The sequence below is a fragment of the Priapulus caudatus genome, unplaced genomic scaffold (genome assembly GCF_000485595.1).
Source record: "Priapulus caudatus unplaced genomic scaffold, Priapulus_caudatus-5.0.1 Scaffold464, whole genome shotgun sequence".
In the NCBI taxonomy this organism is placed as follows: domain Eukaryota; kingdom Metazoa; phylum Priapulida; class Priapulimorpha; order Priapulimorphida; family Priapulidae; genus Priapulus; species Priapulus caudatus.
Genome location: NW_014577525.1, coordinates 136,169 through 151,722, shown reverse-complemented (window position 1 = coordinate 151,722; position 15,554 = coordinate 136,169). Strand labels below are relative to the sequence as shown.

The window sequence follows — 15,554 nt, the reverse complement described above, 5'->3', positions numbered from 1 at the left end:
CGCGCTATCACCGTCTGCGTGTGCTTCTGAGCATTGAGCGACAGCTAGTGCGCTTGTTTGCAGGATGTTCGGCATGGTGCTGGAGAGACTGTATGTCGCCGAGGTTCAGAAGGTCACGGGACAGGTGGAGCGTAAGATCTGCGCCGTGGGCATGACGCGGCTACTCACCGAGTGTCCGGCCATCTTTCAGGGAGACTACGCACAGTTCTGGTTAGTAGCCGTGCTCTTCTTCTTTATTCACTTTTGCCGGTTTTTTCCTGCCTTTTTTTTGGGGCTCTTTTCTTAGTTTGTATTACTCTGCTCACTTGGCTGTACAATCCTTGGATAGAGAGATCGAAGTACAATTGACATATCAGCCTGTGCATGTGGAATTGTGCGTTGGAATGTGAATTGCGAAACCGGAGTCTTCTTCTGTGCTAAGCGTTATAGCGTAGTACCCAGCATTAACGCGATACGAATGTCCCATAATTAAGTTCATCGTGGTATGGGTCAGGCGTCGACAAGAGTTACCAAGCCAAGGTTAGGGGTACTACATTAGCAACACTGATCTAATCTCTCCTAATCCTGATTACGCGCTAATCCTGATCTCTCCTAACTCCCAGTAATCCTGATTACACGCTAATCCTGATCTCGCTTAACTCTCAGTAATCATGATTACATGCTAATCCTGATCTCTCTTAACTCATGCTAATCCTGATTACATGCTAATCCTGATTACACGCTAATCCTGATCTCTCCTAACTCTCAGTAATTATGATTACATGCTAATCCTGATCTCTCCTAACTCACGCTAGTCCTGATTACATGCTAATCCTGATCTCTCTTAACTCGTGCTAATCCTGATTACATGCTAATCCTGATTACACGCTAATCCTGATCTCTCCTAACTCTCAGTAATCATGATTACATGCTAATCCTGATCTCTTCTAACTCTCAGTAATCCTGATTACACGCTAATCCTGATCTCTTTTAACTCACGCTAATCCTGATTACATGCTAATCCTGATCTCTCCTAACTCGCGCTAATCCTGATTACATGCTAATCCTGATTACATGCTAATCCTGATCTCTCCATAACTCACGGTAACCCTGATTACACGCGACGCACAGTCATTTGCGGATGGTTTATCGTATCGTGTTTGCTTCTCTCTTCCGCACACGCGCGCGCGCAGGCCGTCACTGCTGCAGGCGCTCATCGGTCTGTTTGAGCTTCCGACCGATGACACGCTGCCCGACGATGAACACTTCATCGAGATCGACGACACGCCCGCCTACCAGACGGCCTACTCGCAGCTTGTGTTCGCCGGCAAGCCCGAGCACGACCTGTTCGAGGGCAGCGTACCCGACGCAAAGCTCTACCTAGCCAAGCAGCTGCACAAGCTCAGCACGCAGTTCCCCGGACAGGTACGCGGGCCGGAGCGGGAAACCGGGGCGGGGAGGAAGGGGAGGGGATGGGGAGGAGGAGGGGAGAAGGGGCATTCATTGTGAGGAATGTTGTGGGTAGTTACGACATCGTAGGTTTCCCGGGAAGCTACGCGCATTGCGAGCCGGAGCAGGAAACCGGGGAGGGGAGGGGATGGGGGAGGAGGAGGAAACCGGGGAGAGGAGAGGAGAGGAGGGGAGGGGATGAGGGGGGCATCTTCGGGAATGTCGGAGTTAGTTACAACGTCGTGAGTTTGAAATGCCAGAGTGAAGTATTGTGCAAAGGTTGTGACATTTTTAGGGCTTGTGATGTCGTAATTATTTATGATGTTTTTGATCTGATTTGGAAAATCGCGATTTTCTACTATATAACTAATAGTAAAATATGTAAAAGTTAGCCAGTTCGGCTCAAAAAGTTTTAGTGTGGTTTTCGATTAAAGTTATTATGGTATATTACACTTATGCTCCCTCCCTTATGGACTAGTGCGTGTACCTAATTTTGTTTTCTTCTCATGTCGTAGTAGTTGTCGTTCTCAGTCACATAGTAGAAAGTTACTGTAGTATAGTATGAACAAGCTATCTAGATGGCGGTCCTACGTGATGACTTATTCCGTTAGCTTGCCCTGTTAGCGCGTCGGTCACGCGCATTCTTTCCCTTGTCCGCAGGTGAGTCCGAAGGTGACAGCAGGACTGCAGGCGAACGCGGCGCAGTTTCTGCAGGCGTACCTGCAGCGCGCCGGCATCACGCTCGTGTGACACGCGTCGCCATCATTGCTGCCGCTGCTGCACGCGCGTTTGACGACAGCGCCGACGTAGAAATGCCACCGAGGGGCGTCGTCTGCCAGACCTATTATTCGCGAGGTCGACTCTGCTGCCGCCTTCTGCTTTTTTCGTCGACGATTCGAGGAAGCGGTCGCCGTCGCCGTGGCGACGCGATAGGTGCGATGGACGTCAGAGAGTGCGGAAGCTGCGTGCGTGCGCGGGGCTTCTAATCGCGTTGCATCTCTATTGTTTGAGGGGTCGCGTGGAGGTCACTTGGGGAAGGTTGCGTGAGTACGGCGGACCCGTCTCACGTGTCTCGCATGATCCGACGGGTCTCGGATGTCTCGGGCGACCCCCGCGGGTCTGTGCGTGTGAAAGCGAGACGCGTGTCGTCCCCGCATCCCCACGGTCGAATCTTATCACGGTGAATCATGTTCAAGTTTTGTTTCTTTTTTGTATCGCGGACGGACGGATGGGCAGGCTGAGCGTTGTCACTGGTGATCGTGCTTGCGAACTACTGTGTTTATACGTACGCCAGTGACGTCACTGGCTAGCTGGGCTGATTCAAGTTGAGGCTTAGCCGGTCTGAGAAATAAACTGCTTGTGGACGCCTGCTCGCATTTGTTTTATATAATATACTTTCTTGTCATTTTCTTCTGAGCTGTTCTCCCTCCCCTCCCATCTCTCTCCTCTCGCTCTCTCTCTCTCTCTCTCTCTCTCTCTCTCTATCTATCTATATATCTATATCTATCCCGCTCTCACTCTGCCTACGTTCCTTGCCTACCTAAGAAATGTATATAAAACTATAAATAAACGAACACGGCATATATACTACACGCCGATGATGCGGCTGATCATGGCGATGTCAGTATATGCAGCGCGTGACTCATCTTACGTACATATCTCAACAACGAAGTCATTAAAGGAAACCTGGTCGGATAATGATTGATCTACTGTCATGTTTGAGTTGATTGACCTGTTTCGCTTGCATTCTATGCACCGCGCGATATGCCACTTAATATTTTAGGTAACCTTATGTGGTACATGTGTTTGCGCGTGCGTGCCTGACTGCGTACAAAGTCAGCATTGTGAAATATTTCAATAATTATTATCCCGGTTTGTTTCGTATTAAAGGGAACGCATGTGAGTATAATCTGCTTTTGATTCCGTCTATTATTTAGAGTACAGACCCATAAACCTTTGCCCGCTCCACTGATGTGTGTGCCCTCGTTGTCTCCGATGTGTTGTTAGTCCTCCCCCCGTCACACGATTTCTCATGTTGTTATACATCCTACACTGCGCTGTGTATAGTAGGTGCGATACAAGCTCGGTCCCCGTCTAAGTGTACCAGAGAGAAAAAAGTGAAAAGCAATGGAGATCACGAGTTCCATGTGCGTGGACTTGTCTCGTAAATAATTGTTTGTAATGATAGCAATCACATGTAATCACAACGTGGGTGAGCAATCAACGATTAGTAAACAATCTGTGTGTCAACAATTATAATGGGCGCGCGTCATTGAACGACCGTCGCGTTCTATATATTCTCTTTCTAACTCTCTCTAACTCCTCCAGTGATACGACTTCTTAGCTCATACCGCATAAGTACTTCACATTTACTTTTGGGATTAAGAAAATTATTCGTGCGTGCTGCGATGTGTGGAAAGGCTGTACAGGTGGACTAGTAATGTACATAAAATCACGCACTCTCCCTCTCATTATGTTGTTTGCCATTGTAATGGTATTGTTTATTTCAATTCAAATCCATACACTTTAAATCCCATATATTCCCTACAAACGAGTTAGTACTAACATTAGAGTACGTTAAACGTGATCACATATTTCCCGATAACAGCATAATTATATTATATATATATATATATAACGTTAAGTTATTCACATCGCTTAGCAATTGTGACGTTTCTAAGGCCATCCATAAATCGAATAAAATAGCGGTGACCCGCTTATTATATTTACAACGCGAAAATAAAGTTGAATAAATGTCCTTTCTTCATTAAAAAACCTTGTGTCAATACAATGTAGTCTAATACAGCAGCGGGCATCACACCATGCAGTAAATTTCGAGAGCGAAAGTGAGAGTGACGTCATCGCAGACGAAACGTTCGAATGGAAGTCGAATACATTTTCTTTAGTTCCACACGGTTCTTCTAAAAATCATTATTTTTAAAATTTTAATTCGTATTTTCCAGTTCTCAGATGATTAAAATGATCTAGCTCTTATCCCTTTCCTTTCGCATCCGTGGAATAACCGCCACCCGTGCCTTCAGTCGTGTACACAGCGCTGCAAGCAGACGCAGGTGAAAGATGACGTTACGGGCTCATCTAAGCACGTCCGTGTGCGTGTGAAGGTTTATCGTAGACGTCGGCGTATCCCCAGATAGGCTCCTTAATATCATAGTGATAGAGCGTCTTCGGCTGCGTGTACTCGTGTCCTTCTCTGCAAGGTAATGACAGCAGAATTAATCACCCACCTCGTGTAACTGACGTCTCGTTTCTCGTGGAAAGTAACCGCGTGTATTAACCCGTACAAACTGGAAAATTTGGTCCTACACCGAACTAGATGCGGAGGAAGAGCACATCTACGCTACGGGATGCTAGTCAATTAGCATAGCACGGCGGCACCTTGCTTCTGTTAGACACGTCTTGTGCACACGTGCTCACACTGAGATCCAGTACGTAGGACGAGTAAAATCTAGTTTGTAGCAAGAAACCACATTAAGACGTATTAAGTTGACGATATGTTCAGCGCGTACATTAGATATGACGACGCTACCATCTTGGCGGTACATACAACTCCCTCTTATGGTCACGGCCCGTGTGAATGGGACCCCCTCCCCCCTTACACACACACGCGCGCGCGCGCACGCACACACACACACACACACACACCACCCACACCTGCTCGACAACTCCACGTGAAACTCTCTGTGTTCCCACTCACCTGTACTGGTAGTGATAACCCCGCGTCTTCCGCGCGTCCTCTGTCGCCTGCGCGTGGTCCCGCGCGAACAGCGAACCCTTAGCCGCCCCATGGCGGGAGAATCTGAGCGCGCTGCTTCTCTCGCCGCCGCCTCTCAGGCCGCCGCGCGTAATCGGGCCGTAGCTCGCCGTAGTGAAGAACTCCGGAGCCTGCGTGTAGCCACCGCCCAACTGGGGCGTCTCGTAGCCCGCCGCTCCGTAACGTTGAGCGGGAACAACGCCGTAACTCCGGGCAGGGGCGGAGTAGACTTCTGATGCGGGGGTTCCGTAACTCTGGGCAGGAGCAGAGTAGACTTCTGCTGCGGGGGTTCCGTAACTCTGGGCAGGGGCAGAGTAGACTTCTGCTGCGGGGGTTCCGTAACTCTGAGCAGGGGCAGAGTAGACTTCTGCTGCGGGGGTTCCGTAACTCTGGGCAGGAGCAGAGTAGACTTCTGCTGCGGGGGTTCCGTAACTCTGAGCAGGGGCAGAGTAGACTTCTGCTGCGGGGGTTCCGTAACTCTGGGCAGGGGCAGAGTAGACTTCTACTGCGGGGGTTCCGTAACTCCGGGTAGGGGCAGAGTAGACTTCTAGTGCGGCGGCTGGTGCAGGATAATCCTGTTGTGGTGCAGCATACGCCGGTGGGTCTTGAGAAGGTGCAGCATATTCCTGCCTTTTATATGAAGGTGCAACATATTCCTGCTTTTCGTAGGAAGGTGCAGCATACTGCTGATTTTCATAAGAACGTGCAACATACTCCTGCCTTTCATTGGGTGCAGCATACTCCTGCCTTTCATATGAGGAGGGTGCAGCATACTCCTGCCTTTCATAGGGTGCAGCATACTCTTGCCTTTCATAGGGTGCAGCATACTCCTGCCTTTCATATGGTGCAGCATACTCCTGCCTTTCATATGAGGGTGCAGCGTACTCCTGCCTTTCATAAGAAGGTGCAACGTACTCCTGCCTTTTATAGGGTGCAGCATATTGCGAAGATTCGCCATATTCTCGGGCCAGGGTCTCGTAGACGGGAACACCCCCGATTCTCTGGTCGTCGTAGCTCTGTTCTTCGTAGGGCTCTGCGACGTTGTCGGCAGTCTCAGTTTCCTCTTCTTTCGGCTCCGTGTATATCATCGTCACCTCCCGGTAGGTGACCGGACGTGGTCGCTCATATCCACTCGGACCTTTGGGCTAATCAAACGAAGTAGAAATATGCAACTACAAGACAAAGACGGATCTCGTTTCATGCGTGATGCCACAGGAACATCGTCATTCCAACAAGACTTGCCGTAGATTTCATTATAACATTGCCGTGCAAAAATCACCGTGGATTTCTCACGAAAGCGCTACGAGAATTCTAATAGATTTCAACACACTCCCGCACTAGCTATGGCTCTATACACATATATATCAGAAGTAGATAATAGGGAACTAAGTAGATAATACGTAGATAATAGATAATAGGGGGTTCCCTATTATCAACTTCTGATATAATATAATAATATAAATATATACGTATATATATTTAAATTTATATATATATCTATATATATATATACTATATATATAGCTGCTAAACCTCTTCTCTGTGACGAGTGGGTGCGGTCTCATAGTTGCTTTCATACGGGTACTTCTGCTCCTCATATGTCTTCGCCGCGACGACACCAACGAAGACGACGATGACGATAGCGAACCTCATGTTTGTCTGCAACCGATACGAGATGTTAAATTGATTTCGAGAGACGAATTTGAATAATTTGCGATTGAAATTAATACACTGTTAATACAGTTACTGAGTAGTGAATCACAGGTAGCCATGCAAAAGTCAATTGCGTTCTAGGCAATTTAAAATGGGATCGAGCAGGCTTGGTTTTTTATTTATTTGCTATTAGTTTTATCATTTGTTCAAATTTAACTTCAATTTTAATTCTGATTTCATTTCATATACCTTAGTTTTATTTTTTTTATTTATTTTAATATTAATTTATTTTTAATTTATAAGCTTTATAATTATACTTAATTTTATTGTTATATTTATTGATTACTATTAGCATTAGCATTATTTAGAGGCTATACATGCTTCTATATATTAGGCGCGTTCACACTGGCGGGAATTAGCGGGATGCAAATCTCGGTTTTTGTATCGCGATCGAAATACCGAGATTTTTACGAGTGTGAACGCAAAAATCTCACTAAGTATCGCGATCAGCATCGCGCTGCAAATCGCACTTTTGACTGCGATTATTTGGAATTAGCGCGATTATTTGCACCGCGGCGTGTGTGTGAACGCTCGTGCAAATAATCCCGGTATTTTCTATCCCATCATTCCAAGCGATCGTATCAACATCCGGCAGTGAGCATGCGCAGTTCGATTAATAGAATTATCCCGCTCGGCGACTAGCGAGATATTTCCGCCTGTGTGAACAACGACACAATTATCTCGGTATTTCCATCGCGATTAGCATCGCGGTTTTTCTTGTGTGTGAACACGCCTATTATAGACATACAAACACAATAGCCGTCTAGACAAGTACAATCTACTGACAAACAAGAATAAAAAAACGACGGGAAAATCTTACCTACTATTGAGAGATAGTAGATATACTAAAAATGCACAATATATATCAGCGGATAAATTACGTTCTGCTAATATTACGCACGTCGGGTCATATTCTAATACTCACATCGTCGCTGTTCCTGGGCTGCGCGCGCAACCGTTGTCGCTGTCTTAAACGTAATGCTCGTAGCGTCGTTGCGTTCTCCGCTCTTTTATAGGCCCAGGTCCCGCCTCCGTGTCAGCATTTTATATCGTGCGTACGCGAGAGTGGGTTTACGCGCGGTGAGATTATCCACTAGGCATCCCCGTAACACAGAGAAGAGAGCAGAACAACGGAATAGTCTTCTATCGACAGCGCCCCCGGCCAGCCAGCCGACAGAACAAGCGACGGCATTGTTGCGTCACTCCGACGACAAAAAAACAGCGACGCGGGCCTTGCGCATGATGTTGACGTCACGTGGAGGGTTGGCCGCGCGCACGTGCTAGAGCAAATTTTATTAAAAAGTAGATCAAATGTATACGGTCGCCTCCCTGCCTCCCGTTCTGCCTCCCCTTTCTCCGCACTTACCTCCCTCCGTCTCTCCCTCCCCCCGTCCTGCCATCCTCCCTTTCCTATTCCCCGTCTCTCACTCTCGCGGTTAATAACACAATATTCATTCAGCTAGTTTAGCATCAAACATTGGCGATCGAACATAATTACGCAATTGTATAGCTGGCTGGGCCGACTTAATCCCGGAGTTTTGGGCTACAAACAACTACACCAGAATGATTACGTTACCAAAGCATAGTATGTGTAGAACCCGCGCCCACATCAACACGCATTACACCTGCATAATTACCTCTGTAACCAACCGCTTATCGTCCTAATCGGCATGATTACGTATAGATGAATGACACCGTTGTTTAACCTTTGTACGGATCGAACTCTCTCTCTCTCTCTGTCAAACATCGTTATTACGAAATGACGCGGAAAAATATATGAGCTGGTTACGGCGGAAGGAATTCACATTTGTCCACGAATAGGTATGATTATATAACACGCGATGCCTGTTCATATTTCAATTAGTTGTGAAATTCCGCCTGGCGAATAAACACGAGGATGAGCAGAATAATTAATGAGCCAGTCACGTTATCCTATATATCGAAAAGCTAGGAGTTAGGTTAGCAAGATCACGCAATACAGTAGTTTTAGCTACATAAACGTGACCTTGTTTGATATGACAGGGGAGAGTGACAGAGAAAAAAAGGAACAGAGAGAGAGAGAGAGAGAGAGAGAGAGAGAGAAAGAGAGAGAGAGAGAAAACGAGAGAGAGAAAAGGGAAGCGAGCAATGAGAAGCGCGAGAGAGAGAGAGAGAGAGAGGAAGATGAGAAAGAGAGAGAGAGAGAGAGAGAGGAGAGAGGAGAGAGTGAGAGAGCAGGAGCAAGGAAGAGCAAAGAGCAAACGAGGCGAGATGAGAGAGAGAGCCAGAAACGAGAGCGAGAAAGAAGAAGAGAGAGAGAAGAGATGAGAGAGAAAGAGAGCAGAGAAGAGAGAGAGAAGAGAAAAAAAAGAGAGAGGGAGAGAGAAATGGAGAGAGAGAGAGAGAAGAGAGACAGACGAGAGAGACGAGAGAGGAGAGAGAGAGGAGGGAGAAAGAGAGGAGCAGAGAGCGAGAGAGCAGCAAGCGAAGGAAAGAGAGAGATGAGAGAGAGATGAGAGAGAGAGAGAAGAGAGAGAAGAGAGAGAGCAGCAGAGCGAGCAGAGAGTCGAGAGCAGAAAGAGAGCAGAGGAGCGAGAAAAAAGAGAGCGCGAGAGAAGAGAGAGAGAGAGAGAGGAGAGAGAGCTGACGGAGAGCGACGACGCGAGAGGCGAGAGAGAGAGAGGAGAGAGGAGAGAGGCAGAGAGGAGAGGAGCACGCGAGAGGCAGCGGGGATGAGACGGAGAGTCTGGCCGCAGGTGCAGGAGATGCGACAGGCAAGAGAGAGAAGACGAGAGAGAGACGAGAGGAGAGAGAGAGAGAGAGACGCCCGCCCCCGAGAGCGGGGGGGCGGAATGGCGAGAGGGATAGTCGGACCATGCCCGTCCGGGCTCGGCTAGTCCGCGGGTAGGGAGAAGAATAGAGTGTGTGTGCGTAATTGTGTGTGAAAGAGAAGAAGAGGCACGAGCAAACAAGAGAAAGAGATATAGGTAGATACAGCTCTAGATATTAGAGGATTAATGTCACCTATATTATATCATTATTTTGCCCCATCGGCTGTGACATTCTTGAAGCGTAGTTTTTTACAGACGTGCCATACCATAGTAGTCGTCTATCCGTCTACGACATTCATCCATTACAAAATTAGTCCAGTCGCGGGCGTTTCCTTTTCTTTCGCAAAAACGTCGTCAGGCGTCGAGATAATGCGATAGGAAACGTTTTCGCGATGCGGTAAATTTATCATTAAGTTATCTGCGTAGCATAGCAAAACAAAAGACGAGCCCCCCCCCCTCATTCATAACCGCCAGCTCGCATTCTCAACGGGGCATTAACAAATAAACCTTGCTATATATGTACCCGTTGACAAAAAACCCGCAATCATTAAAAAGCTTCGCGCGTACGTTTGTCGGCAGCGGGGCGCGCGCGAACAGCCGACGATTTTGCGCACGCCTGCGTGCTCTCAGTCAACGACCGCTTCGCCGGCTGCATGAACAGCAGGGATAGTTGTCGTCCGCGGAACAGCCGACGCCATTGTCATCGACGGCCGAGATAGAACTCGTCCTGTCGGGAGGGCTGCGGATGGCATACGACGCGTATCTGTGTGTGTGTGTGTGCTGTGCTGCGCGCGCGTGCGTGCGTAGCGTGGCGTGCGGTGCGTGCGTGCGTATGGTCGTGTCGTCGTGTGTGTAGTGTGGTGCGTGTGTGTGTGCGAGCTGGCCCCCTGTGTGTGTGCTGTGTAGTGATGTGTGTGTGTGTGTGTGTGTGTGTGTGTGTGTGTGTGTGTGGGTGCTTGTGTTGTGTGTGTGTATTGGGGTGATTACGCTTCGCGCTGACCGCTTTCTCTTGATGTGATGTCCTTCAAGCTCGGTCGCACAGTCAGTGCCAACGACACGCGAAGTGGGACGAAACCGAAAGGCTATTGGGACATATGTAGACAAAGAGAAACAAAAGAAAGGGGTAAGAGGGAAAGAGAGAAAGAGAGCGAGAGAGGGGGAAAGGGGCGACAGAGAGAGAGAGGGAAGATTGAGAAAGAGAGGGGTGCGATGGAAAACGAGAAGGAGAGAGGGAGAGAGAGGTAAGAGGGAGAGAGAAAGTGAGCGAGTGAGGGCGTGAGAGGGAGAGAGAAAGAGAGCGAGTGAGGGCATGAGAGAGAGAGAGAGAGAGAGAGAATGAGAGAGAACCGGTAAAAATACAACTTGTATGTTGTTATATTGGTTTTAGATTGATTTCTTATGAGAACTGCGATTCATGATAGGTATGGACAGCGGCAGCAGGAGCAACAGGAGCAGCAGCAATAGCAGCAGTATAATAGCAGCAGTAATAGCAGCAGTATAATAGCAGCAGTAATAGCAGCAGTAGTAGAAGTAGCAGCAGAAACGACAGAAGCAGCATTACCACCACCATCACCATCAAGCACCAGCAGCGGCGTCGGCAGCGGCAGTAGCAGCAGTAGCAGCAGAAACACCAGTGGCGTTCGCTGCCCTAGTTTCCCGTAGCGCGCTTGTTATCGCAAGAGAAACGGTTGGCATTTTTTTGTTGCGGAAGACAAGCAGTTCGCTGTGTTTCCTCAACCGGTGTTTTCCGCTCACCAACTCTCGCTTGTCTTGTGTGTATAACTGTGCCGCTGAGATCGAATCTCCTCTATATAAGCCGCTCGGATCTGCGATGGGTTTCATTCTTCACACAGGCTTTCGCCGATCCCTCGTGTCAACAGGATTACATCAGATATACCTGGAGGAAACACAAAGCTAGCGTGTTCTCTGTACGTATGTGCCGACACACAGCGGTGTGAGGATCGACTCGATCGAGTGAAGGCAGTCTATGCCAGCGTGCGTCCATATAGAAACCCCGTGCTAGTGTGCATCACGCCTGCTGTTTGTCTTGTTAAATCGTTCCCTGAATTTTCTTCGTTTGTTCGAATTTCTGCTCGGCGGTGAATGCTCTTCTCTGTTCGATTACTGCAGGATTACGGACACATCGCTGGTGAGAGTTAGCTCACATGCTTTCGTTATCAACTAATTTTGTTAATTTTTTTTTGTAGAAAATGAAAATCGTCATCGTTGTCGCCGTTCTCGTCGGTGTTGCGTACGCGGATCCGTGGAGCAGCGGTTACCGACGCGCTGTCTCTGCGGCTGCGTCCTCCGGGCCGGTCGCCGCGTCTTACGAAACCAGCTCGAATGAGAAGGCCGAGTCTAGCTATGATTCCGGCGTGCGATCGGGCTCGTACGCGCCGCCGGTGCTGCGTAGGCCTACATACGGACCTGCCTCCAGCTCTTATGAATCTGCTCCAGTTTTACAGTCCTACGAACCTAAGTTAGCCCCTCAGTCCCATCGGTTGGCCCCAGTTGTCGTGTCGCATGACATAATCCCAGTCCCCGTAACGTACCGGTCTAACCAGGGTGGCTATGGAAGCAGAAGCGAGCCCAGCTACGAGGTGAGTTAGTAACCAGTGAGTATTCATCGCAGTGTTCAACGATAGAACCGAAACTTTCCGGGTTGTCACGAAGCTCTCGCGGTCATGCTACGGATTACGTTTTTTTACGATTTCTTTCCTATCGTAATAGTGACAGCTTATTATGTGAGGCCTCCAACTTCTCGTGCACGCGAGATCTCATGCAATGTCGGTGGCAATACGTACTCGTGCGATCCATAACTTGCTTTTCTTATAAATATTTATTAATATAAAATAATATAAATATATATAAATATTATTACCAATATCTTGATTTCGTGCAGGTCCGTGTTTTGGGCCTCGTCACGATATTAAAGCCGCATTGCAACTATTAGCGGTCGAGGCTAGATATAGTGACTTACGTGGCATCAGTTAAAGCAGACAAGTAGACGCACGTATTTTCACGTGTAGCATATATGAATTAGATCACGCTATTTTTGCATGTGCGATGCTCACATGCAGGCTGAATCTCCATCGAACTGAAGATCACTTTACAATGATTAATTACGTTAATTGTTGTCATACAGGTACGATCTTACGACGTTCCCAGCTACGGTAGTTACAGCAGCAGTACAACAGATGGCGCCAGCAGCGAGGACAGTGCCACCCAGGACTACCGACCTTCACCACGCTATGATGGAGTCTCTGTTCCAACATATCTGGATCAAACTCCACTTACGCCAGTATATCAGACTGCCCAGTCATCATCATACAGTGCCCCGGAACCAGCATACCAGACCGCCCAGTCATCATATGATGACCCAGAACCAGCATACCAGCCCACCCGGCCATCATACGGTGCCCCGGAACCAGCATATCAGCCCACCCAGTCATCATACGATGCCCCGGAACCAGCATATCAGCCCGCCCAGTCTTCGTCATATGATGCCCCTGAACCAGCATACCAGCCCACCCGGCCATCATACGATGCCCCAGAACCAGCATATCAGCCCGCCCAGCCATCATATCGTGCCCTGGAACCAGCAAACCAGTCCACCCAGCCATCATATGGTGCCCCAGAACCAGCATACCAGCCCGCCCAGTCTTCGTCATATGATGCCCCTGAACCAGCATACCAACCCGCCCAGTCTTCGTCATATGATGCCCCTGAACCAGCATACCAACCCGCCCAGCCATCATACGGTGCCCCGGAACCAGCATATCAGCCCGCCCAGCCATCATATGGTGCCCCAGAACCAGCATACCAGCCCGCCCAGCCATCATACGGTGCCCTGGAACCAGCATACCAGCCCGCCCAGCCATCATATGGTGCCCCTGAACCAGCATATCAGCCCGCTCAGCCATCATATGGTGCCCCTGAACCAGCATATCAGCCCGCCCAGCCATCATATGGTGCCCCAGAACCAGCATACCAGCCCGCCCAGCCATCATATGGTGCCCCAGAACCAGCATACCAGCCCGCCCAGACATCATATGATGCCCCTGAACCAGCATACCAACCCGCCCATTCTTTGTCATATGATGCCCCTGAACCAGCATATCAGCCCGCCCAGCCATCATATGGTGCCCCTGAACCAGCATATCAGCCCGCCCAGCCATCATACGGTGCCCCGGAACCAGCATACCAGCCCGCTCAGCCATCATACGGTGCCCCGGAACCAGCATACCAGCCCGTCCAGCCATCATACGGTGCCCTGGAACCAGCATACCAGCCCGCCCGCCCATCATCATATGATGCCCCGGAACCAGCATATCAGCCCGCCCAGCCATCATCACATGATGCCCCAGAACCAGCATATGGCAAACGGTTCTACGCAACGACGGCTCCTGAATATTTTACAACTTCCCACTATGGACCAATCACCAGAGGACAGCTAAAGGGAAGGGGCAACAGGAAGAGTTCCTTGTCAATTGCCAGCCGCGGCTATGCAAAGGGCACGCTGTTAGCCACAGATCGTGCGGAGGCTGCTGAGGCATCCAAGAGGAGCAGTGGTTACGAGTACAAATACAGGTATAAGGAACTTTGTTTCTTGCTTTTTTTGTTTGAACTATATAAGCTTATATTTGTACTAACTTTTACTAGTGACACGGAACTTTCGCAATGCAAAATCAACGTTTGTTTAAATTAATTTTTTTATACGAAATAACATCCCCTGTTAGTCTGTTACCGTGCAGAAATTTGACGGATGAGGTGCAAAAATTTCCAACGATCTATAAAATATGTTTATAAAATGTTATAAACATTTCTTTTCCAGAGAAGGACACCATTATAGACAACCAAAGACAGCATACAAGTACGAAATTAACGAGCCAATCTGGGGCTACATGGACAGCTACCAAGAGGGCGGTAACAATGCTCATTCGGTGCCATCTAGCAGACCATCCTACGCATAAAACATTTAGAGAATGTTACCGGCACATCTGTAAACACAGAAGAGACCTGGAAATGGCTACAATGATAATGTTTATTAACTGACGATACCAATTTATAAATATTGTTTGCACATGTAGATTACTGATAATGAGGAGCACCTTATATGGCAAATATGATCATGATATCTTTTTTATATATATTTATAGCTGTGTTATAATTTTTATCAATGTGGCCATAACAATGTCACAATTGCTCAACCACGCATCTCTGTTGTCAAGCTGTTGTCACCGCCTAGTAGTATAGTCACTATCAGACTATGTGTTATTACATATGTGTTATTACACTGTCAGATTATGTTGGATTTATGCGGTACGACGCGAAACAAAGTGTTTTAATAGCATTCTAAACTAAAGGAAATTAAAACAATGTAATTAATTTAGTAATGCGTACGTTGCCAGTTTTATTTTGATATAGACACATGTTGCTTGTTTGACCTATTATCGTTTACCCGTCTGGCATAAGATGCACTCTTTGGTTGTATCGCGTGGAATTGGCGACATAATTATATAACACCGCACGATCGATTGTTCTTAGTTGGACCGTTGTTATTCGGTTCAGAACAGACGTGCGCTTCTATTTTAATTATGAATACCAACAAGAAAACGACAGCAAAAGCGAAAAATTAAAGCAAACAAACTGAAATTAGATTATCGCAGAAACATTTCGGTGCCAAAAAACACAATCATTATAATTCGTTTACATCAGTAATTTTAAATAAATAACTAGAAATTCACATTCTACTTGTTTACGCAAACAGAAAACCACTATAGGTTAATGTCGATGCCAATGCTTTATTAGGGAGCGGAAGTGCCTACGTG

General features: G+C 47.8%; 2 protein-coding genes across 2 annotated transcripts in view; both read left to right on the top strand.

Annotated features, from left to right (window-relative positions):
* LOC106810692 (exportin-2-like) overlaps window positions 1-3,341 on the top strand; it is a 26,677-nt gene extending 23,336 nt beyond the window's left edge. Inside the window, exons 25-26 of the mRNA XM_014814126.1 lie at window positions 1,173-1,404; window positions 2,089-3,341. Coding sequence (XP_014669612.1) covers window positions 1,173-1,404; window positions 2,089-2,178 — 322 coding nt within the window. The 3' untranslated portion in view covers window positions 2,179-3,341. The remainder of the gene's footprint in view (window positions 1-1,172; window positions 1,405-2,088) is intronic.
* Window positions 3,342-10,935: 7,594 nt separating this feature from the next.
* LOC106810691 (DNA-directed RNA polymerase II subunit RPB1-like) lies at window positions 10,936-15,178 on the top strand. Its single transcript, XM_014814125.1, has 5 exons — window positions 10,936-10,964; window positions 11,577-11,651; window positions 11,931-12,323; window positions 12,869-14,313; window positions 14,558-15,178. Exons 3-5 carry the CDS (start codon window positions 11,934-11,936, stop codon window positions 14,694-14,696), a joined length of 1,974 nt encoding a protein of 657 aa, XP_014669611.1. The 5' UTR covers window positions 10,936-10,964; window positions 11,577-11,651; window positions 11,931-11,933; the 3' UTR covers window positions 14,697-15,178.
* The last annotated feature ends 376 nt before the right edge of the window (window positions 15,179-15,554 follow it).

What these genes read in the sequence shown, in the direction of transcription:
- LOC106810691 (XM_014814125.1), top strand. Translation starts at nt 11,934, where the DNA reads ATGAAAATCGTCATCGTTGTCGCCGTTCTCGTCGGTGTTGCGTACGCG. An exon ending in GAAGCGAGCCCAGCTACGAG is followed by an intron (nt 12,324 to 12,868) that starts GTGAGTTAGTAA and finishes GTTGTCATACAG; the next exon opens with GTACGATCTTACGACGTTCC. An exon ending in GGTTACGAGTACAAATACAG is followed by an intron (nt 14,314 to 14,557) that starts GTATAAGGAACT and finishes TTTCTTTTCCAG; the next exon opens with AGAAGGACACCATTATAGAC.